The sequence below is a fragment of the Melospiza georgiana genome, chromosome 6, assembly GCF_028018845.1.
Source record: "Melospiza georgiana isolate bMelGeo1 chromosome 6, bMelGeo1.pri, whole genome shotgun sequence".
Classification (NCBI taxonomy): Eukaryota; Metazoa; Chordata; class Aves; order Passeriformes; family Passerellidae; genus Melospiza; species Melospiza georgiana.
The window spans coordinates 13,284,675-13,307,704 of record NC_080435.1 but is presented as its reverse complement, the minus strand read 5'-3'; the positions used below and the strand labels follow the sequence as shown (position 1 = coordinate 13,307,704).

Sequence of the window (23,030 nt, the reverse complement as noted above, 5' to 3'; positions counted from 1 at the left end):
AGCAGGAGCAGAGCTTAAATCCTGTTGCAGAAAGAGTCTGAAATTTTCAATGGATTTCTATAAATCCCATCTTTCACCCCTGTTCATTGGTAACTAGGAAAGTAATTCCCTTTTTGCTGTCACTTCCCCTGTGCTACCTTCTGCAGCAGTTAATAACATAAGAGTATTGGATGTGCTTTTTACCTGCCAGATGTCTTTGGGAAGAGTCATTAAATATGCTCACAACAACCACAGTTTTTCAAGACAATGTAAAAGATGTGTATACACAAAAGAAACAAAAAAGCTTCAGTATTCCCTCAACCAGAAAAAGAAGCCCTTAACAAAATCAACAGATAGGCAGCAGTGGGAAAAAAAGAAGATAAATGGTAGTGAATATGCAGTCCTTAATTACATTAAGAATTCTGTCAGTTGGAAGGTTTTTGAAAAATACAAAAATCCCACCACTCCTCTGCAGTCACTTATTCATTTTACATGTAAAACATTTTGGAAATTTTTCAAGTCTGTCTTGAAAAGTGTTGCAGGGCTTGCACTAACCCCAGTCGTGGTTTAACCCCAGCAGCAACCAAGCCCCCCACAGCCACTCCCTCATTTCCCACCAGCAGGAATGACCCTCTCTGGGGAGAGAATCAGAGGGGTAAAAGCTGGAAACTCCTGGGTGGAGATAAAGGCAGTTTAATAGGGAAGGCAAAAGCTGATCACACAAGCAAAGCAAAACAAGGAATTAATTCACTGCTTCCCATGGGCAGGCAGGTGTTTGGACATCTCCAGGAGAGCAGGGCCCCATCAGGTGTAATAATTCCTTGGGAAGACAAATGGCATCACTTCAAATGTTTCCCCCTTTCTCCCCCTCACTTTACATACTGATATAATTTGGTCTGGAACATCCCTTTGGTCAGTTGGGGTCACCTGTCCTGCCTGAGTCTCCTCCCACCCTCCCATCCTCCTCCCCAGCATGGCAATACCAAAAGCAGAAAAGGCCTTGGCTCTGTGTGAGCCCTGCTCAGCAATAACAAAAACATCTCTGTATTGCCAACCCTGTGTTCAGCACAAGTCCAAACCACAGCCCCATACCAGCCACTGTGAAGAGAATTAGCTCTAGCCCAGCCAAAGTCAGCACACCTAGCGTTGGGAAAGCAAGCAGGCACAATCAGAAGTGTGACAGAAGACCCTCTGTCACCCAAGCCACAGCCTCCCCTCACACATCACAAACATCCCAGAAGAACAAAGCAGTGCCTGCGACACACAGTGGGAGCTGAGGTCGTGGAAGTACAGAGGAGCTGCTTAGGGAGCTCAGCCTCCTGCTTCAACCTGGAGCATCAGCACCAAGCTCTGTGTGTGCTTGGAAAGCTTTACGTTTGTTGAAATGACAATTTTAAACAAAAAAACCTTCTTGATCATACTTCTGAGTCCATCTGCAGGAAGGAAGTGAAATGCTTTTGTGCTGATCTGTAATGAGCCTCAGGTTTTATATCTCAAAAGGAATTTTGCTCTGAAAAACCTCCTCTAGTGAGGGTCTCACCCCAGGGTGATTTACTGAGAGATGTTTGCTGGGCTTTTGTTCTTCCCATGACTTTTCCCTAAATGCAGTCTGGAATTAGATACTGAAGTCTGACTTCTGGTATATGTTTCTTGTCTATATGAAGAAATATGAAAACTCTCAAAATTCTGATTAAAACCATTACACAGACCCTCATAACAGTGTATTTCCATCAAAATGTCTAACTAGCCCCGTGGCTACAAACCTATATTTCACTGATAATAATCTGTGAGAATCCAGAACAGGAGCTACCTCTTTCCCTGCAAATGGCCCTAGAAGAAAAATCAATCCTTGCCCTGACAAAAAAAAAGGAGCAAACAAAACCAGAACTAAATAGCCTATTTTCCTCTAGAATCAGTGTAATTCCAAATAGTTTCTAACTTCAGTATGGATCCTGGAAGAAAATAGCATGTCTACTTTAACCCCTCTCAGAGCAGACCCATGTACATCCACTTGAGCTCAATTAGCCAGCAGGATTTTCTTATTACTGAAACTTCTCAATTGAGACATCTCCAAGACAATGTTGCTTTCACCTGGCTCTGACTGCCCAGAATATGAACATAGATTTGCTTTCCCCTTCAGTGCATTTGCACGATGATTTACATTGTGGCTTTGCTTTCAGCCCCAATTTTTATTCAATTTCTCCAGCCAGTGAGAAAGCATTTTTAATTGCTCAGTGGGGACAGCACAATAAAGATGTCTGAAAACCCAGGACAGGGAGCATGTGGCCAAGCCTTTGGCTCTGCCATGCTGGATGGTTTGATGTGTGGCCCACTGAAGTCTGCTGGAGTCTTTTCATTAACTTCAGTGTGACTTAAAATGACCTGGGAACCTGTGGTGCCCTACACCACTCAGGTGTCCAGGATTAATTCATTTTGTTAAATTCTGCTAAGAAAAGCTGTTTGAGGTGCCCAAGCATTAGGCACTCAAAGAACTTTCAATTCTTGTTGCAGACTCCAACCATGTGCACCTCTAGCACATAAGGCCATAGAGGAAAATAAAAGGTAAGAAGTTACCTTTGGCTGCAGTGACTCCTGCTACTGAGGGGCAGCTGCAAGGCTTTTCTGCAGGCTGCTGTTTGGGAGCAGCACAATATTCACATGGGAGTAAGTCTTTTTTAAACCCTCATTGCTTTCTCCTTCACACTCCCTTCCAAAAATATATAGGGAATGTGGAGCCAAGTCACGCAGAAAATGTTAGGGTTTGCACCCCAATCCAATTTCTCCTTCTCCACAGAGACACATTTCCAGACTGTCAGTCATCCTTTGTGGTGAGCTCCACCTTCCCTTGTGCTGTAGGGCACAGGTAGCAGGGGTGAAGCCACGTGAGCCCAAGCACCACACAGGTTTCCCCATAATTACTCTCAGGATACACCTGCTCCTGTGTTTAACACTGAGTCTTGGAACAGCCAAGCCAGAAAATTCATGCAGGAAAGCCTTTCTTTATCCCTCCCAAATACGATGCAAGTGTTTTAATAAAATGGATTCATTATTCCCTGCTCTTTAGAAGATGAACAACTAAAGATCAAAGAAAGGCGTAGAACAGCTGACAAAAAGCTAAAAGCCCACAGACTTTAGGGAGCTCAAGATGCCTGGCAGTTAACAAAGCAAGTGGAAAAGGCTGTGGTCAAGCCTTTCTGTGGGCACCATGATTTTGAAATAACACACTGCCCATCCCACAGGCTGGATTTAGAGCTAGGAGGAATAAATACTGAAAACTGTCTCTTTGGAAATCAGATCTCCTTCTTTTAAAAGCAAGTCTACTTGGAGAACTCCAGGAAATTAAGTAAGTTTAAATAAAACAGTGCCAGGAGTAGGACAGCTGTGCTCAGCACCCACTTTTTAGATACTGACCTTTCAGGAGCTGCTGCTTTCCACATTTTCTAGTGGCTCACCACAGCTGTACCTACAAGCTTTGAATTTCTTCGGAGATTACCTAAATGTCACTTTCCTTGCCAACATCTCTCCAGAGACTCATTCCAAGTGCATGAAGCTCATTGGGAATATTTCCTGAAGTACTTTGGGTCCATCCTATTCCACTCTCTCTCTGCATTCTCCAGGCTGGCCCACAGCAGCAGCAGAGGCTCCCTTTGCCCATCTCTGTGTAACATCATTGCTCGTGTCTTTCAAAGACAGAAAAAGGCTTCAGTTCATGGTGTGTGCTCAGGGACAGGCCTTGACAAGAACATACAGCCTAGTTAATGTGAGCCTTGGGCAACCAGTGCAATGCCTCAGTTTCCCTTTCAGAACCTCTGGGATGGCACATCCCACTCTTCAGAAACCATCAGAGATAAGCAACAAGGAGTAGCCTAACCTCACCCAACCCCTGGTGTCTTCTTGCATCCTTATCAGCAGCCCCTATCATATATCCTCAAATCCTAATGGAATATTTTTAATTAAATTTTTAAAAATCACTTTTTGACACTAAGCAGAGCCCACTGCTGATGGAAAGCTGCTGCCCTGACCTTTTGCAGCAGTTTAGAAATCAGCAGCATCACTGTACCCAGCAATCCAGAAGGTTTATAAGAACACAGCTAAAGCCCAATTATCCCCAGCTGTTTACTGAAAGCTGCCTTAAAGGCCTCCTTCCTTCTTTTTTTCCTTTTTAACGAAGTCTTCCTTCCAGCAGTGTGTGTGAAAGTGTGCTCCTTCCCAGGCAGTGATAGGAGGGAGAAGGGAGGAACATGCACTTTATGGAACAAGGGGGTAGAGGGTAGTCAGAGCAGTGGCCCCTATGTAGGGCTAAAGGGTGCCCTGATGAAAGGGGATGTGCTCCTCCTCCCAGCACTGAGCAGCCCCTGCCCACCAGCTGATGGGCTCTGCCCAGCTCCTCCCCAACACCATAACAGGTACAGCCAAGCCCTCCAGCCTCCCATTTCCACAGAGAGTGGGAATTCAGAACTCTTACAGTTGAGTTTATAAATGTATAGGCAGCAATGCAATAGCTAACGCTTGGGCTGGGGGTATAACAAGAGGTTTTGCTGAAATTCCCCTGGAAAGTTTAAAAACAAAAATCAGATGTGTGCTGCTCTAGGCTGTAGGCCTTTCCTTGTAATGAGATGTGCAGCTGAAGCAATTACTAACTTTAGGTTTTTTAAAAAGCAATAGCAGTTTGACTAGGAGGTCTTCCTCCAGGAATGAGCTACTAAATGAAAGCATTAAGTTAATAAGGGCTTGAGTGCTTCAGATCATTACAGAGATGGCCTACAGCTCCACACTTCACCAACTTCAGGTTTTTTTAATATTATTGTCAACATAGATTAAAGAAAAGCCCCTTTGGATCCACTCAGCATTAAATGCAGCCTAGAAAAATGGCTGCTTTCCTCCATTAAGCGACGTTTTTAAAAGCAAAATACTAATAATTAAATTCCACTGATGAAAAATTGCTTCTAATAAATAAAGAGAAACAGATGCCATTGGCTGTGGCAGCTTTCATGTCAGCGACCTGAGCTGCTACTCAACCACATGGATGTGGTGCTGCAGGAGCTGGGAGCAGCACCATGGACAAACTCCCATTTCAGCTACAGCCAGAGACATCTTGGGAGATGATTCCTGGTGTTTGAGCAACAGCCAGGGCAGCTGGTGATTCCTGCCAGCCTGGCATCCCCCAGTTAAACCCCTTTTGGCCTGCCTTCATCTCAAACCACCAATGGGCAAACTTGCTTTAGGACAGGTCCAGGACTGGGATCTGTGCTGTCCAGAACAAAGCTGGAGCCTCCACCCAGGACCAAGGTGGTCATGCACTGCCTGATTGAAGGCCCTTCATGGTGGCTGGGGCCAGACTCACCACAACACTGGTGTTTACCCCACCCCCTTGCCCCCAGCCAGGGCAGCATGCCCAGGAGGCCAAGAAACTCCTACTGCTTCCACATCTCAACCAGGGCACATCTCCACAAAAGAAAAAAATTCTCCAGAGGATACCTGGACAGCAGAGATCTTCCTTCTATTGGAGACTTCTTATAAATTATCATCCTTTTTCCCTCCCATCCCACCTCCTGCAGGCACATTCCTAACTCAAACCATCTGAAATGTATTCTAAACTCTCAATGGGATCAGCTAAACATAACCAGAGAGAACTTCAGGCCTTCACTCCCTTCTGTACATCTGGGGGGTTCACAGAATCAATTAGGTTGGAGTACCTGTGAGGAGGATGAAGTGCAGCCTGTGACTGAACACCCCATGTCAACAGGATCATGGCACTGAGTGCAACATCCAGCCTTTCCTTAAGCACCTCCAGGGACAGTGACTCCACCACCTTCCTGGGCAGCCCAATCCAGCGTCTATCACCTTCTGCGAAGAAATTCCTCCCTTTGTCCAACCTGAATCTCCCCTGGCACAGCTTTAGACTGTGTCCTCTTGTCCTGTTGCTGGTTGCCTGGGAGAAGAGACCAACCCCTACCTGGCTACCACCTCCTTCCAGGCAGCTGTGGAGAGTGTTAAGATCACCCCTGAGGCTCCTTTTCTCCAGGCAAAACAACCTCAGCTCCCTCAGCCAAGTTCCAGAAGCAGGGAAATCATATTGCATATGAGGTTATTGCAATATCACAAACTTAAGCTGGTTATTTCTTTCTTCTTTATTTTAAAAGCTACAATATTCAGGTAGCTCAAGAAAAAACAACCTTTGGATTTTGTTTGCTTATAAATCCATGACAACAGCTTGGGGGAAAACAGTAAGTAAGATATTGGAAGAAGAGCCAAGAGGCCAAAAGAAGAGCATCTGCCTCTGGATGTGCTATTTGCAACCAAAGTCAGGTAGCAGGCTGTGATATTAGTGTGTGGTATTGATTTGTTCTTAATCCAGAGAAATGCCCCTGTAATGAACTCTGCTGTGCCCTTAATGATTTCATATTGAAGGATGTTAGGTGCCTTGCTCATAACAGAGTAACAGCAATTCCAAAAATAGCAATCCTCATAATAAAATGTTATTGAGAATCCTGAATTTCAATATAAAAGGGACTCTGCTGTACTCAAGGGCTTACAAGATACAAATGCATACTTTAAAAAGTTGTATTAAAGTCATGTTGGTACCTGAGTTACTGAGACACCATGAGATGCCACTCCAGGGAGCAGCTGAGCCCCAGGTCCCCAGGAAACTTTTAGGCAGATGTAATAGAGGCTGGGTTTAATCCCACCAGATGACTGGGGCTGGATGTGTAGAAAGAGCTGAGATGCTTTTGGGAGCTGCCTGTGAGGGCAGGCGAGTGTGGCTGCAGGGCTCCTCAGCAACCATCAGGGACAGCTCGGGAACGGGGTGCTGGGCCAGGTGCCACGTGCCTGCTCCTGCCTCTGCTGCTCATCCCCAGCCTCTGGCAGATGCCCCTTCCAGAGGGTCACCACCAAGCTGCCCCTGCAGCTGGTGCAAGGAGGCCTGAGGGAGAGGGGGCTGCTGCCAGCTTCCCAGTGGGAAGAAGCATTCCCACCAAGATCTGGGCCACCACAAAGAACTCAAGAGCTGGGAGCACCAGGTCTGGGGCTGACCTCACTGGCAGGTGATTCCCCAGCCTCAGCTCTGTCAGTGCTACAAACAGGAGCCCCAGATTGAGCCCACCAGGCTTCCTGGCCTCTCTCAGCACAGAGCTCATCCTGCAGGCTGGCCCAGGGGGAAGGATGGTGGTTCCCCACCTGCCACTCCATGGTTGGTGCCAGACCCCCTCTCCCAGACTAGAGGAGCAGAAGAGAAGACCCAGCCCTGCAAAGAGATGCTGGGAAGTAGCTTCAAGCCTTTAAATAACCCTCAGGCACCAACCGACTTCATTAAGAGAAACCGGGGCATCTCCTGCCACCTCTAGTGGGACTGGAGACAGAATTAATTAGGAGGAAACAAGGGATGAACGTTTGCCTCCTACAAGCTCCAAAAAAAGCTCAGAGGTTGGGTTTTAGGTTATCCAGGATGTAGACTGGAAAAAAAAGCCATTAGATCAATTATGCCTTATTAAAACCATAATTGCTTTAATTACAGCCCATTGCTCCTGACCCCTGCCCAGAGGGTGATGTCAGCCAGGCTGCCCCTACCTGCAGGGTCTGTGTGTGGGGCAGGTGGGAGCACCTGAGGGGGCTGTGGCTTGCTGCCTCCTCCAAGACCTGTTCCTGGGGAAAAGTGGTATTAAAAACTGGACCAGAATGGTGAACTTGTTCCCCTGAAGTGGCTCAAAGCAGGTGAAACAGGAACTGGCTCCCTCTCCCCAAAGTCCCTCTCTGCTCCAGCTTAGTTCCTGCTGCCAGTTAACCCACAGGCTGGCAGCACCTGGTCCTCCCCAGGGAGATGAGCAGCATCCTTGGACCCTGTCTCTGAGAAAGACTCTGAATCCTAAAGCAGTGAAAAAAGAGCAGCAGTGCATGGAGAGCAGAAGCTATTTGCATCCACATTCCAGAAACCTCTGCCTGCAAGAACAGAATCGAGTTTACTCTGAGCTCCAGGCTATGTGAAACCAGAAAAAAATGAGTGATTCTAAACCAGAATGGTTTTAGAAGAGGAGTGCCATCAGAGCTTAGCAGTTTTGTGGGGTCCTTAGGAGATGTATTTTTGTTGTTACTTACATTACAGGCAGAACTGAAGAGGTGCAGTTGCAGCTGGGACTCTGTGGAGCTTGGCACAGCTTGAACAGGCACTAAAAGGAAGTTTTCAATCTAAGATGACAATGAAAAGGAAAAAACTGCTAGGAATTCATTTGTCCATCGTGCTGAGCAGGCCATGGTGGGGGGCTCAAAGGTGAGAAGCAGCTCAGCTCTCACGCAGGAGGTGCAGGATGAACATTTACTGCACTGCTGTCTGCTCTGCCATTCCCACCCAGCACCAGCACAATCTGAGCTGCTCATCTCACCAAAGGGGTCATGAGCTCTGCCAAAACCCTGGTACAAGAGGTGTCCTCAAGCATCCAGGCAGACAGGGGACGCAACTCCAGTATTCCAGTCAGAGCTGTAGCCACATCCCCACCAACGCACGGCTCTGCTTGTGAAATGCTGCCTCTCCTCGCCCACGTCTGTTTAAATTCAGTTCACTCCCTGAAGGCAGAGTTGGTTTTTTGGTGTAAAGGGGGCCAAGAGCCCACATTTGTTGTAACTATGATTTTAATAGCCTGATCCTGTCACATTACCTGTGGTAAGTGAACTGGAAAATATATGTGAAAAATGTATTTAATACATATGCAACCTTCTTCACTGTTTCATGATGTAGGGCTCTGCTCCCTGTTTTGGGGTTCAGGATTTTTCAATCTGGAACTGTAGACAAACCTCAAATGTTTCTTTTGAGTAATCCTGCCAGGACTGCCAGCTAGAGCCTAAACAACTGAATCATTCATGAGCCCCTCCACAGAGCACGAGGCATTCAGCAGAGGAAAGAGCACATCAGCCTTTAACTGGCTACTATTAAAAACCTGGAAAAGGGCAGTGGGAGAGGGAGGAAGGAGGAAAAGGAAATAAATTATAATGTTGATCATGTTTGTGGAACAATGATGGAAGACAGATGGAAAACACAAAGACAAAATGTGAATTAGCCTGGGATATCTTAGACAGTTGGGAACATTTAAATGGGACAAGATTTAATTTAGGTGAATATAAAATAGGTCCTGATGGTGCTCAGTATATAACAGAGGAATAACATGCAAGAGAAGAACCACAAGAGCTGGGTGTGGAGGAACATGCCTGCAGATGTCATTTTGTAGTGAGATTAGCTGTTATTTCAGTCTGGAGGGAACTGAGCTGACATCTTCCAGGAGTGAAGACAGCAGCTGAAGTCCAAAACCTGAGCCTGGTGCCTCACATTTCAGGTCATCATTGCTTAATTTTGCATTCCAAAATGGGCAGCAAAGAATCAAAGCATGTAAAACAACATGGGAAAGCAACTAGCCAGTAAAGACTGCTTGGGAGGGTAAAAAGGTTATTAAACAGGAAGGAACTCGGGAGGAGGGGAAGGGGAACGATGAGTCTGGAAGGATCAAGCACATTTTTCTGGTATCAGACTTCTGGGATAAAGGGGCTCCAGCCTTTCTGAGCGAAGTAAGAAATACAAACCTCACCTGTAAGGGTTTTTCTGTGGGCAGTGGAAATCCTCCAGCATGGCAGGAGATCTAGAGGTGTACATACACACACATAAGGCCAGAGCTGTAAATCATCACCCCGCACCCCTCTGCACTCCAGTGTCAATGCCTGCTTTGGTTGCCTCTGACCCCAGGGGTGCAAGGGGCTCAGTGTGACCCTCACAGTCCCCCCATGGCTGCCAGGGACACATGTGACAGCCATCAAAGTCACATCTGGGACTGCAGGGGGGCAGGGTTGGCTGCTGCTGTCCCAGTGCTGGGAGAGAGCAGCCGGTGGCAGGATCAGGCCCTGCCAGGGCACGGGGCTGTCCATAAACTCTGGGTGGGTAAAACTGCTCTGCTCTTGTCAGCCACACAGTTCACTACACAGAAACACGAAGCCTGGAAATGCCTTACTCTCAGCAGCTCATTTTTGCAGAGAGGAGCTGTAATCAGAAGAGGGAAAGCTGCTGATCCTGATGGCCTCAGCCCATGCAGTTTCATTTCTGTTAATGCTGGCACGCAGGAGGAGCAGCCTCCTTGGCAGAGCATTAAGAGGACTTCAGAACCCCAGAGTGGTGCAGTTGGAATGACTCACTGAATGCATTTGGGGGGGCATCAGCATCCTTGCTGCTCATGTGATTACAGCTCATTTGAGAGCATTACACTCCCTCCCTACAAGGAATTGGTCATCTTTGAAGGCACCACATGAATCTGCTCCCTTTTGCCTCCGTGGCCAGCTGGGAAAGGAGAGAGCATTCCCCTCTGCCATTTCCCAAGCAGGCTGTATTTGTCCTGTCTCACCAGGGAGGAGAGTATCAGTGTCTGAGCCTCTGAGCCACTGCTGCAGCCGTGCTCAGTCCCAGCCCATCAGAAAAACAAGACATTTTACAATCACCACTGAAGGGAGGCTTCATAAATGGCAAAAGAAAGGGGCACCAAGGCCTCCCTAGGGGGAAAATTCCACCAGTTAAATGGCAGGAGAAGAAAGGGCATGTCTGTGAACTGGTTGAGGGTTGAAAGCAGCCTTGCAGAGGAGCATAAAATACTCATCTTGTTTGAAACAGCAGGAACAGAGTGAGTGCCCAAAGTTGGATCCTTGCAGAAACTGCTTACCACTACAGCTATTTTCCCCTTTGCTCCTGAGCAAATTGTGCTGACCACCTGGCCAGCCCAGGAGCTGAGCTAACTGCTGCAAAGGACAATTAGCACAGCTGAAATCTCCAGGTCCAAAGGGAAAAAAGCCTGTGCTCCTGTCTCCAGAGAGGGGGAAGCACCCAGGAGACCTGAAGTTGTGGGGATGCTGCAGGAGGGCAGCTGCACCTTGATCCCAAACACTGCAGAAGCCCTTTCAAAGAGAAAGAGAAATTGCTTTAAAGCAATAGCTTCATGCTTAGAAACACAGCTCCAGACGTCCCAGACACCACCCAGGACAGTATTGCAGAAATTTCCCTCTGGGGATGGGAAAGGGTGGCTGTGGCCACACTGCACTCCTAAGGACACAGAGGGGACCAGGACACCCCTTCCTTCTCGGTTTGTGCTCCACCTTCAACTCACTTCTCCTGGAAGCGGGGCTTGGGAAGAGGTCTCATAAATGTACACAGCCACATTCCTGTCTTACCCAATGCATCCCAGGAATGCTCAGCAGTCCCGCAGCGGGGCACCGGCTCCCTCCCGAGCCGGCCGGCTGTGTGCCCCCCCTGCAAGGCAAACACGCTTGCGGGTGTTTTTGGCAGAAATCTCCGCTCAGAGCCGGGCGCAGGCCAGGCGGGGCTGTCGGCCTGTCCCGTGAGGGCAGCGCGGTGCCGCAGCCCGGGGCCGGGCCCGCCGCCGGGCCGGGAGGCGCCGCTCCCTGCGCTCCCTCATGGGGCCGGGACACCGCCGTGTGCCCAGCGCCACCGCGCGGCCGCGGCCCGCACTGCGGGGGCCGAACCGCCGGCACTCGGCGGGCACAGGGCAGCGCCGGCACTCGGCGGGCACAGGGCAGCGCCGGCCCAGCGTCCCCAAGGGTCACCGTGGCGCACGGCACCGGTCTGCTCCCGCTTCTTGACCTGGCCCTGGTCAGGTCAAAATCATGGAGATTCCAACAGGACACGTTTATACCCCTGTGGCAGCTAATAATACACTATCAACTATCAATAGCAATAAATCTGCTGTTCATTCTAATAAATAATCATAGTTTTAGCTTGCAATAGGTGATTATACTACTTAATATTGTAAATAGAATTTAATAGATCCCAACAGTAGAATTTTTGTAATTATAGCTAATAGCAATACTATAAATGCTAATGCTTACAGGAGATGATAACAAACACTAATGAAATAAACTAATACTACTAGTTAATAATAAATATTAATAAAGCTAATAACCACCCCTGTCATTACCCTGACAGGACAGAGGGCAAATGATGGGTGACACTGCAGGCCACTGGGTGACCCTGAGGCCCTGGGCTCCCCTGGACTGCACGGGCAGGTTTTGATCCATTACACCAAAGTGCGCCTCCTCATTAGGCCCCAGCTCATAATAATTAAGCCCTGTGTTCTCATTTGACCCCTTCATCAATTATCAGAGCCTCAAATGCCCTCAAGTAACCCCTACCAGGGGTCCAATGACCCCTGTGACCCTGAGCAACCCCTGAGGTTCTGCATGCTGAGCTCTCAGGGGGGAGCAGCCTGCAGCCCCCCGCACCACATCACAACCAGGCTGGCAGGGGCAGGGATGTGAAGCAGGCTCCCCCCAGCTTCTTGCCCTGCCTGGCCCCTCCATTCATCTTCTCGAGGAGCTGGCTCCTCAGCAGCAGGATCTGAGCAAGCCAGAGAACTCACCTGGCTCATGGCAGCCCTTCAGTTGTGCCACACACAATCAGTACAGAGTCTTAAGCTTTATTTTTCTATTGGCCAGCAACTTAAACTGGGTTAAAAAAAACCAAAAGCAATGAATATTGTTACACAGAGAAAAAGTATAAAACAACTCAGTGGATACAAGCCAACTTACTGTTAATGTCTCATTCTTCCTGGCCTCTCCCAACCCTGTACAATGTTTTTGAAGGGAATGGGCAAAGGCAGCTATGAAGATATATTTAAGAAATCAGAAATATTGCTTCAAGCAACATGCTCAGTATTTTCCTCTTAGTTAGTAGTCAATACTTGTTAAGGAACTTTACTATAAAACAAGAAATAATTTAGAGATTTCTCCTTTAGATCATTACAGAATAATTTAGATTTCTTTCCTCTCTTTCTTACTGTTGTGGAACCAAGAATACACCTGAGTTCCTCCACTCGCTTTCTGCATTAGTTGAGGATTATTTCATAGGACTGATAATGGAGGAGTTTCAGATTGACCTGCCCTGAATTTTAAGTCACCCTTTAGTGCCAGTCCATGATTTCTGCTCTGTGAACCAAAACCTCCACGATGCTGCAAGACCCTTTTACTGGTCTGGATGATTCTGCTTATGTTGACTGTCTGCTGCCAGGGGCTCAGCCAGCACTGCTGAAAGGCCAGAAGAGGGAAGAAATTTACTTATGAAGGTCTGAGCTTGTCTTCAGTGCTCAGAAACACCAAACTCCCCTTTCTGCTGCTTCATGAGTGTAACAGGCATACCAGGAAGGAGGGAACATGACAGGAGGAGCACAGGATCCTGTGAATTCAGGCTATAATCCTGCTGGCACCAAGTCCATGGCAATGTCTGTGTCCTGTGTGTATCCAGGACGCCAGTGCAGAGACAATATTTAATTAAAACCTATTCCTCAGCAGCAAACAGCTAAGCCACTACTACCAATTTACCAAGTACACTGGGGCAACTGGTTGGAACTGACTGTCCTGACTTTCTTGGCAATAACCAGTAAAGTGAGCTTCCAGACAAAGCCAGAAACCCCTCAGCTAATTAACAAGCTATTTGGAAGCTGAAAAGCATTGGTGTATATCCATTTCCTGCCAAGGGAGGTAAACCTGGAGGTTTTAGTCAGAAAAATCAAACTAAGGGAACATCTCAACATGTAACAGATGAAAAAGGTACTTCCACTAACTGAGCAGGCCAAGGGGTAGCAAGATATGGCAGCCTCACAAAAAGACCAGTTCTTCACCAAACCTCATCAGGGGATAGGGAGGTGGAAATAAGAGTCCTCACTCATGCTGGAAACCAGTCAATAAGACAGACTAGACCCAAAAAAAGGCAGTCCATCATCTTTGCTCCAGAACTGCTGGGAAGCAAAAGGCCTCTTGTGGCTCCTAATGGCACTGTGTTGGAGAAGGCTTCAAGGAAGAGAAGGAAGAATTGCTGAGAAATCCTAAGGCACCCACATCTTGGCGACGTGAGTGTCACAGCCAGATTTCAGCTGCCCCAAGTTGTGCTCCCAGTCGTCTGGGCACGTAGCTCCTGCCCCCAGTAAGCAGGCAGGCATCCTCTCTGGTGGAGAACAGCTGTGTTAGGACATTGGTGCACACTTGGGAGGAGGGAGGGAGGGAGAGAGAGAAATCTTCCATGTATGAGAAGCTCAGCTCTGGCTCCAGCTCAGTGCAGAACCATCATCTGTCCTCACAGTCAGTGCCTGTGGGCCACTTCTCAGGAGAGCAAACCATGATTCTTGTACAGCATCCTGATAGCTTCATGTTGGCTCGGGAGAAGCCTCAAGGGAAACGGCCTAGGATAAATCTTGCTTTGTAGTTATATCAAGGGACTGTTGTGCTAAAGCTTCTAGCAGAAGATCCACAGCTTTTTTGTTTCTTGACACTGAAGAGGAGCTGCTGAACTCCCAGCTGCCTTGTACACAGCAAGGAGGGTGACTTTCCCCAGAGGGGCAGGTAAGGCAGTGCATGGTTCTAAAGGCATTCAATTGCAGAGCCCAGTCCTCAAGTTACAGACACTTTGGTGGTGGTGGTGGTGGTGAAGAGTGGTCAGGTTTGGCAGGTGCTAAGGGAAGTGGCAGAGGGGGAGCAACAGAGCTCTCACAGCTATTAATATGGTTCTGACTTTAAACTCTTGTACAAGCAGCAGGTGAAAATCATCCCAAAGATCTACAGTGTAAAGGGAAGAAAGAAATACATGAAAACCACAGAATGGATGCAGTGAAGTCAGCAACTTGCAAATTAACAGTTCAGACCCATACCAGTGTCAGCCAGCTCCTGCCTGGGGATAACACACTCCAGCTTGCAATAAGCAGCAGGAAAAAAACAATCTGTGCTAATCCTTGTAATTAACCACCAGTAGCTTCCTGGGGTGTAATTTGGCTGCTTGCCAGAACAAAGGGGAAGATGAGGAACTCCCAGACACATCTGCATCATGAAAAAAGAATATCCTCTGCCATCCCCTCTTAAAATGCGAGTGCAAGACATTCACATTCTACACCTTCATTCATCACCCTCTTGCAAATCAGACCCACGGGGCTGTTCTTCAACATGACACAGCTGAAGGAAAAGTTCTGGATAACTCGAGATAATCCTTAGGATCCCGGGTGGGAAGGTCCCTGCTGCAGGGCAGGCAGTTATGGGACACAGCCACAGGAGGGCTTCCTCGAGCTGCCGAGCCATGGCCTCCCACAGCCCCGGAGAACAACTCCTTCCTGGCCCTGCTGGATGAGGCACCTGCAGGGAATCCACCAGACCGGCACAAAGGCTTTTGCTTTGGACTGGTGAATCCTCGGGTCCCCGAAGTACCTGGCAACTTCTTGCCAGGCAGGGAAGAGCAATAAAACATCTTTATTTCCATCTCTCAGCTCAGGAGATCCTTCAACTTCTGCCCAGCACCCCAAAACTCCCCTCAGCCCTTTTTACCTGCACACAAGCAATGCTGATGCCCACTGCCCCAATAATTTTCAGATGCTCTTGAATGAAGTTTTCCAGCTTGGTAATGCAACCACTCTGCAGGGTGAAAGGGGGAACATGGAAAATCAGCTTCATTTTAACCACTTCTCCATTTTAATCCAATGTTTGCAACTCTCGAAAGCAGCACTTCAAAAAGTGGTATCTGTGGGCCATCTCTTCCCCCAATATCTCTGGAAAAGCTAAGCAGATGATGTGAACTGTGAACTGCATCATGCCTGGTATTGCTCAGGACCAGCTGGCTCAGGAACCTCTGAACAAACCCAAGGTGGCTGCTGGCAGTGCAGGGGAACTGTAGAAAAACTGACCACATCACACACAGTGTCATTCTTCTCTCAGGTATGTGGAGAAAGATTCACTCACTCACTGCCTAGCTCCTGCCTGGAGGGGATGTTTATTCCTGTGAGGCCAAAAGGCCAAGGAAATGCTGCTAAGTGCATCCAGAACCAACAACCCTAACATAACTCAAGCCTTTTAAGAGTAAATTCTTCCCACTGCTATTTATTACAGTTTGGTTATTGAGTTTTGGTATGAACCTGGAAAGCCAGGCTCTGTCTGACTCTGCCTTGCAACTGTCAATCAAGGACTAGAAGTATCTCCATTTGCACCTCATGGAGTAATTCCAACCACAGGAAGCTGTGCCAAATGTAGGACTTGCATCCAAATCACTTATCAGAACCAACAACCTTTCCTGCTTCCCCCCATAATTGATGTACAAAAATAATTATTTTCCTCTATTTCAACATATTAAATAGCAGTCTACAGAGCTGAACACATAGCTAAAGAAGTGAATTCTACATTCCAAGTAATGTTACTGACCTTGAAGCCTACTGACAGTTTGCAGTAATAACCCAACACCATCACTCCCTGCCCACCTCCTTCACACACTTTGTGGCAGGTGGCTCCGAAGCCCTTCTGCCCTTCTGCTCTCACCTCCTTGTAGATGTTGGAAGGATGGTCTCTTCTGCCACACAGGTCAGTGATGGTCTTACAGCAGCTGTCTGGGACCTTCCTCCCACTGGCCTCTGGAGATTTGATCCACAGGCTGTCGGCCCAGTCTGTGTAGTTGTTGCTCCCACAGCACTTGAACTGCACACACACAGAGCAAAGGCTGAGCCTGCAAGCACTGCAACCTTTTTCTCCTCCAGCCTCCCACATCAAGCCCTGGGCCTCGCCCTCCTTTAGCTATTTCATGGGTTTGGGTTTTTTTTATAATTATTAGTGACTTTTGTGTTAGGAGTTCCCCAAATGGCCCTTTAAATATCAAGTTCATCCATCCTTCAGCAGCTGTGACTTTTGTTTACTGCTGGGACGAACTGTAACCAGAGTGCACCTGCAGCTGCCTCAGCTCATAACTGCGTGTTAATGATGGCAACAGGATAAGTTTAATTACCAGTTACCATCACAAATGCACCTGCTATGGCACTATGCAAAGAGCAGTCCCTGTGCTTTGAAAATGCCTATGCACAAGGGTCTTTTCTGTGGGAAAACCTGTCAGAACTGTGGCAGCCCTAACCTGAACCACCCCTGAGCCAGGCACAGCAAGCAACAGTGGCAGAAGAGTTCTCCTTTCATTACATCTTGCTCTCTAGGGTACTGAAAAGCTTAATGAAAAATGTCAGCAATTTCTCCAAAGCTTTGAACTGGGAAAGTAGAAGCAGCTGTCAGAGTGACTTGGCAGCTCCAGTTCACTGGGAGCAGTTCAGATATCATTCCCCCAGTGCTACTGGTCATGCAATTCAGTGATCACACCATGCAATTCTGCCAGTTGTACGGCTCGGGCCTTGTACTTCACCCAATTTTGTCTTGAATCAGAACATACACTCAGCTTACAGAAGAAATATCTGCAGGTTGGACATCAAGAGTTGCCTTTTGTGTGCTTGGTTTTAAGCCCTGAAGTTGCATTAATCCTCTTAGCCTCCAGAGCCACCCACCTCCTGCTGCAGCTTGTCCACTGCACTGGTCACACTCTCCTCTCCCTCCCTCCGGTACTTCTGGGTCATGGTGTTCTTCAGATTTTGTTTCAGCTCCAAGCTCAGCTGAATGGAGAGACAAATGGGATCAAATCACAAGGCAAACTCACTCCTCAGAATGACCCAAAGCCCTGCATACATTCTATTGCTTTTGCCCCAAGAGGAGGATGGAGAACCTAGGGGAAGCTACAGCTTCCTTCAAGATCATCCTCCAAGGCTGGACTGGACAGGCTTATTTCCAAATGAATACAGATCAGACCTCTGTTTTAATAACTGCAGAGAGGTGCTTTGGGATCAAACTGCAACCTGTGTTACACAATCCCACCTGGCTTCTCACCTTGAATGTGCAAGATTGCCAAGACATGCCTGCAGTGAAAGGGAATACAAAAGTGTGCCTGCTTAAACATGAATATGCCTGTGAGACCATGAGCAGTCTTCTCCCTCTAAAGCCTGTAAAAAAATACTAAAAACTCTATTTTTGTAAAAAATACAAATCACTCTGTCCAGGAGCAGGAAGAAATCAAGAGTCCTTGGCATGATGGACTAAAGCCACATAGACCAAACAGCTCTAGTATCATCTTGAAAAAGGATGCCACAGGAGGGAATTAAGTGTGTGATTGCAAAAATCACTGCAAGGCCCTCCTGATAATAGAGAGACAAAGTCTGATTTTGCAAGAGCAGAATTTCTGAAAGCATAATCATAAACCACTGGCATGTTCAAGTGATTGGATTCAAACACTTATTCCCATGGAGACTCTTTTAATCTAGCTGAATTCTTCTCACCCTTTGGTGACAGCCAAGAAGTGCCAGAGAGCCACATCCTTTTTTTTTTTTTTTTGTTATCCTGGTTGCATCTCTTTCTTTTTTTCTTTTTTTTTTTTTTTCATACTGGTTCATGCAGCAACACTGCTTTAGTCCAACACCTCTGAAATTCCAAGTTTCCTATATAAACCAATATACACAATGCCAACATGCATTTTAGATGGGGTCAATGGAATAAATAGCTGAGCAACCTCTTTATATACCTTTTATTCTACATAGTAAGTAGTAAATGAGAGGTCAAACATCTGGTTATAGTAAACTCTGCATAATACAGTCTGGAGTTTATTCTCCCTTTGAAACACTGCTTTCTCCAATCCCAGGTGTCAGATGGGGACAACACCTACCTCACAGAGATGATATGAGGCATCATTCATTAATATTTGAAAAATGCTTTGAGATCTTGGGCTGGGAAGCTCTATGGAAATGCAAAGGACTTAGCATAATAGAAAGAAAGGAAAAGGTTCAGCAACTGGAAGGCAGAGGCAAATAAAGAGAAGAATCCATTGGCAGAATTATTACTTGGGAGAAAAGCAGTTACCTGTGGGCTCACGGGGAAGAACTGCAGCATGGAACAGAGATAAAGAACCAGTTTAGACACACACATGCAAGCCTTAGACACCAAAGCAAGGGCTGAAATAAAAACAGTGGCAAACAGAGCAAGCAGCCTGCAACCAAGAGAGAAGCAGGATTTATCAGCCAGAGGGCAAAGGGATGTGCAGCTGTTGATCAGAGATGCACTCAAGTGATCTAAAGCACTCAAAGGTACAGTTCTGAATATGCTGTCCCTTATTTCAACCCGGGGATCAGCTCCTCTCCATCCATTGTCACATATGAACCTCATGCCTTTGCACAGATGGATGGACAGGTCCTGGCTTCCTGCCATGCCTGCCAGGATTGATCTTTCCCTGTTAAATATGCACATCCATACCCCAGATCCCTCCTGGCAGGAGCCAGTACAGTTCTTTGGCTCCTTGCAAACCACCAGCGCCCATCCAAAGCAAAGCGTAGAAGGTCCAAGAGAAAATGGAATGGCAAGGAGTCCTGGCAGTGAAGTCAACAAGATGGGATGTTCAGCTGCTTTTCAGACAGCCATTTGATAACAATCCTAATTTGCCACTTCCAATCAATTTCCAGACATGAGAGCAACTTTTGCAGGCAGTTTGTGCCTTGGTGGTTAAACTCCCTTTGAAAGTGAAGTGATGAATTAAGCTCTGCTCTCAGCAACAGCAAGAAGTGCCAAGCCAGACCTGCAGCTGTTGGGAGCCTGTCCTGTGTCTCCTGCCCCTCAGCTGTGCTGCTCAAGTAAAGCTCTCAAAAAGTTATTGACCTGAAAGGACCTCCCAGCTGGTCCATTTGTTACCTTTGCTGGATGCAGCGGGAACTGTTCCTGTGTCCTGAGCATGATAAAGTGGCACTAACGTGATTTCAGTTGTTTGCACTATGCCTTGAAGGCTGTAAGGAGAGTTCCTAGATCTACACAGCCTCAAAAACTGTCTTCTACAAGGCTCTGCAGAAAAACAGGGCACAAAGTGCACACAGCAAGGAGCTGAGCAGCAGGGCTGAGCAGCCCCTTGGAGTAATGACCACCACTTTGCCAGAACCAGTAAATAATCCAAGGTCTTTCATACATGAAGTGGAGTGAGTAGGTGAGCCCCAAACAGACCTATGTCCCAAGCTTCCAGGACAAATTTTGGCTAGAGAAATGGGATGATAACAAGCTGTTCTCTCTCCCTTGTTTGAGTCTCCAAGGACTAATGTCCACTCACCTGCTGGTAGTAGATATAGGCCAGGATTCCTGCAATGATCTCCAGGAGAAAGATGCATAGCAACAATATGAAGTACTGTAAAATAATGGGAAAAAGACATTAGAACAGAACATAAGGAGATGCCAGGAGGCAGCTTTTCTTTACCTGGTAAGAAAATGCCCGACTCTGTCCTCACTGATGCTTTTCTGCAGCAGTGTTCAAAAGCAGGGGCTGGCATTAAGACTTCAATAGGATAGGAAAGGAACAATCCCACAGATTAATAAAAAACCACCAAACCACAGAATAACTGAAGACAAGCAGCAGCAAGTGTGAGTTTAACTCACAGAGCCAGAGGGAAATAGAGAATGGAAAAGTGCAGGCAACTAAGATAAGATCACTGTACAAAAGAAACCTAGATAGATAATCTAATGACTACACTCACTATCATAGAAAGTATCTGATTCTGACATCAATACAAAAAAAATTTAACTTTTACTTGTTTTGACATTGTTTAGGGCATTTCACCAAGTTACTAAGGAACAACATATGTTATAAAGATGACTCAATAAAGCCAGAGGGTCCATTTCACCAAATATACAGCACAGCAGCTAAGCATGAAGCATCATTTGTGCTCCCTGTGACTTATGCAGGGCTCAGCCACAGGCTGAGGGGCACTGTAGAAGTGGATGGACTTCAGCACTGATTCACACTCAGCACTGAGACTGTATGTGCTCCTGAACTGGGCTCTAGATGGAAAAGCTCTGCCTCTCAAAAAGCAAAGTGAGAAGAACTCTTAGAATACTAATAGGAGAACATGACTATTTCCTAAAAGGGCTTAGTGGCAATGAAGTGAAAAGGGTAAAAGCCCTGCTTACCACAAGGAGAATCAAATGGGCAGTACAGAAAACTGTTTGGGAACCCTGTTCTAGTCACAAACAAGTCAGAAAACCAAACCCATGAGGAATATGGGCAGTAAATTAAAAGAACTAGGCAGGCCTGAAGAACCAGGGTGGTGTGTCCATTTCCTACTTGGGGTCCAAGACAGCTTTTCAAGGAGAACCCCTCTCCTGACGAACAGCCCCTGCCTTGCTCATGGTCAGCAATGAACAGTTTCTTTACAGATCCAGGCTGTTCTGTGACTGCTATTAATCCTCCTGTAGATAAAGCTGAAGAGACCCTAGTTCCAGCCATAACAAGGACCTCAAGCTAGGTTCCTGTAAGAACTGGCTTCCCCAGGACAGAACAAACAAAATATCTCCTGTTTTCTGTTTTACCCTCAGCCTTAAGAAAGGTCTGTTTGCAAGAGACAAAGCAAATGGCTCTCTACAAATGTAACTGGACATCAAACCTCCACAAAAAAGAACAGTGAAGATCTGGACACAGCAAGGATGCCTTCTGCTGCACAAGGGTTACACCCCCACTGTGCACTCTTTTCACTAGGTATTTCCCAGCCCCTGCTGCAGGAGTAAAATGACACAAACACTCAGGCTTCCTCCTCCACCCCTGCTGAGCTTCAGCAGCTGCAAAGGAAGGACAGCTGGGTTTTATCTGCAGTCCAGGCTTTAATCTGAGCACACAATCTCGGCCTTTCACTCCCCTGCCCCAGGCTCTCCCCCGAAGCCATCCCGGCCATCCCTAAGCCTGTACAAGGTACCCATTCATCCCAGGGCAGTGAGTCACACACTGCAGTGCAGGATAGCTAAAGGCTGCTCCCAGCACTCCCAGGAGGTGGAAAAGGGGCAAGAAAGGGTTGGCAGGCCTTGACACAACGGCTGGCTCTCTTTTGTTGGGATCTTGTTATGCCTTAACTGACCTGACATAATTCCTCTGCCAAGGAGGGGCAGGATGCTGAGAACAAGCAATGGACTGGAAAGCTTATTTATTTTTCCTTGCTCTGTGTAATGTCAGATGCATTCAGGTAGAGCTAAAGTTATGTCACCACAAGCTCTCTGCTCACTGTGCTGGCTTACAGTGGATAGAAACAAACACATATCCAGCAGACCTTAACAAATGTGAGTCACAAGTAAAACCTTGTGAGGGAGCTTAGTGCATCCACCACCCATGAACCCAACCTGTCTCTGCTGATACACTCCACCATTATCTTACTCTCACCCTTCCCTCAGAGCCACTTCTAAGCATCATGCTGATATAGGGGAGCAGCAGCTCTCACTCTGGACACACACAGAGCACAGGGCAGCTCTCCCTGCTCTTCAGCTGTAGCTGCAAGGCCTTCTTAGAGGTCTGCTATGGGAGGAGTAGGCCAGCTCTGGCATGAACTGTAGGGACATGCCCTACTTGTTTCCCACGTCAGAAATGTGTGATCACCAGAACCACTCCAGCAAACACATGCCTGGACCTGGGTGGGCTCTAAGCAAAATTTACCCTGGCTTTGGTTCCAAGACTGAGTCAGGGCTATTGGGTGCCTCCTCAAGATCTAAAGAGCCCAAATTCCATCCAGTTTTGCATGAGGTACCAAGTATTAAGTGTGTTTTCTCTGAATAATACAAAAAATGGCTCAACCCACCTACAACCCAAGTAATTATCTGGAGACATCATTCTACTATCTGAAAAAGAGACAGATTGCAACAACAATCCTAAATCAGCAACCTCACTTCAGTGGGAGGGTTCCAGGCTGAAATGCAGCAGGAACAGAAATCCTAATCCATGTGAGTTGCCTTCTCCCTGTCCAAGGTAGCTGACCAGAAAAGGCAGTGTGAGGGGCCAGGCCTGAAGAGAGTCACCTTCTCTCTTTACAAGCAAGGTCTCCTATCTGACAGGTCTTTCCCTGGGACTCCTGCTGCATTTTGACTGAAGTATGATCTAGCAGTGGTCTGTGTCCTTGTAAAGAGCTGGACTGCAGCATCACAGCCAGCCAGGCTGCAGATCCACTGCCTTGCCTGGTCATGGAGCCAGAGAAACTCCTCCTCTGCTGCCCAAGCTTCAGCACAGCACGTGGTTCAGAAAGGCCAGTAAGAAATTACAAAAAAGTAGCACAGCTGTCAGTGATGAGCAATGAAATACTATGAAAAGCCTTGAAGTGGGCTCATAAAGCTCAAGTTACATACAAGGCAGAAAAAAAAATTCACAGCTTCCCAACTTTTCAAGAGAAAAACAAACTAAA

The 23,030-nt window shown here is 47.1% G+C and overlaps 1 protein-coding gene across 2 annotated transcripts in view; it reads right to left on the bottom strand.

Moving 5' to 3' along the window:
* Window positions 1–12,418: 12,418 nt before the first annotated feature.
* CD151 (CD151 molecule (Raph blood group)) overlaps window positions 12,419–23,030 on the bottom strand; it is a 31,791-nt gene continuing 21,179 nt past the window's right edge. Inside the window, exons 5-10 of one of the 2 annotated variants that reach the window (XM_058026800.1) lie at window positions 19,931–20,005; window positions 18,703–18,723; window positions 17,304–17,408; window positions 16,303–16,458; window positions 15,322–15,408; window positions 12,419–14,565 (exon numbers count right to left, since the gene is read on the bottom strand). In XM_058026800.1, coding sequence (XP_057882783.1) covers window positions 14,506–14,565; window positions 15,322–15,408; window positions 16,303–16,458; window positions 17,304–17,408; window positions 18,703–18,723; window positions 19,931–20,005 — 504 coding nt within the window. In that variant the 3' untranslated portion in view covers window positions 12,419–14,505. The remainder of the gene's footprint in view (window positions 14,566–15,321; window positions 15,409–16,302; window positions 16,459–17,303; window positions 17,409–18,702; window positions 18,724–19,930; window positions 20,006–23,030) is intronic. The other variant, XM_058026801.1, reaches the window with a different exon arrangement.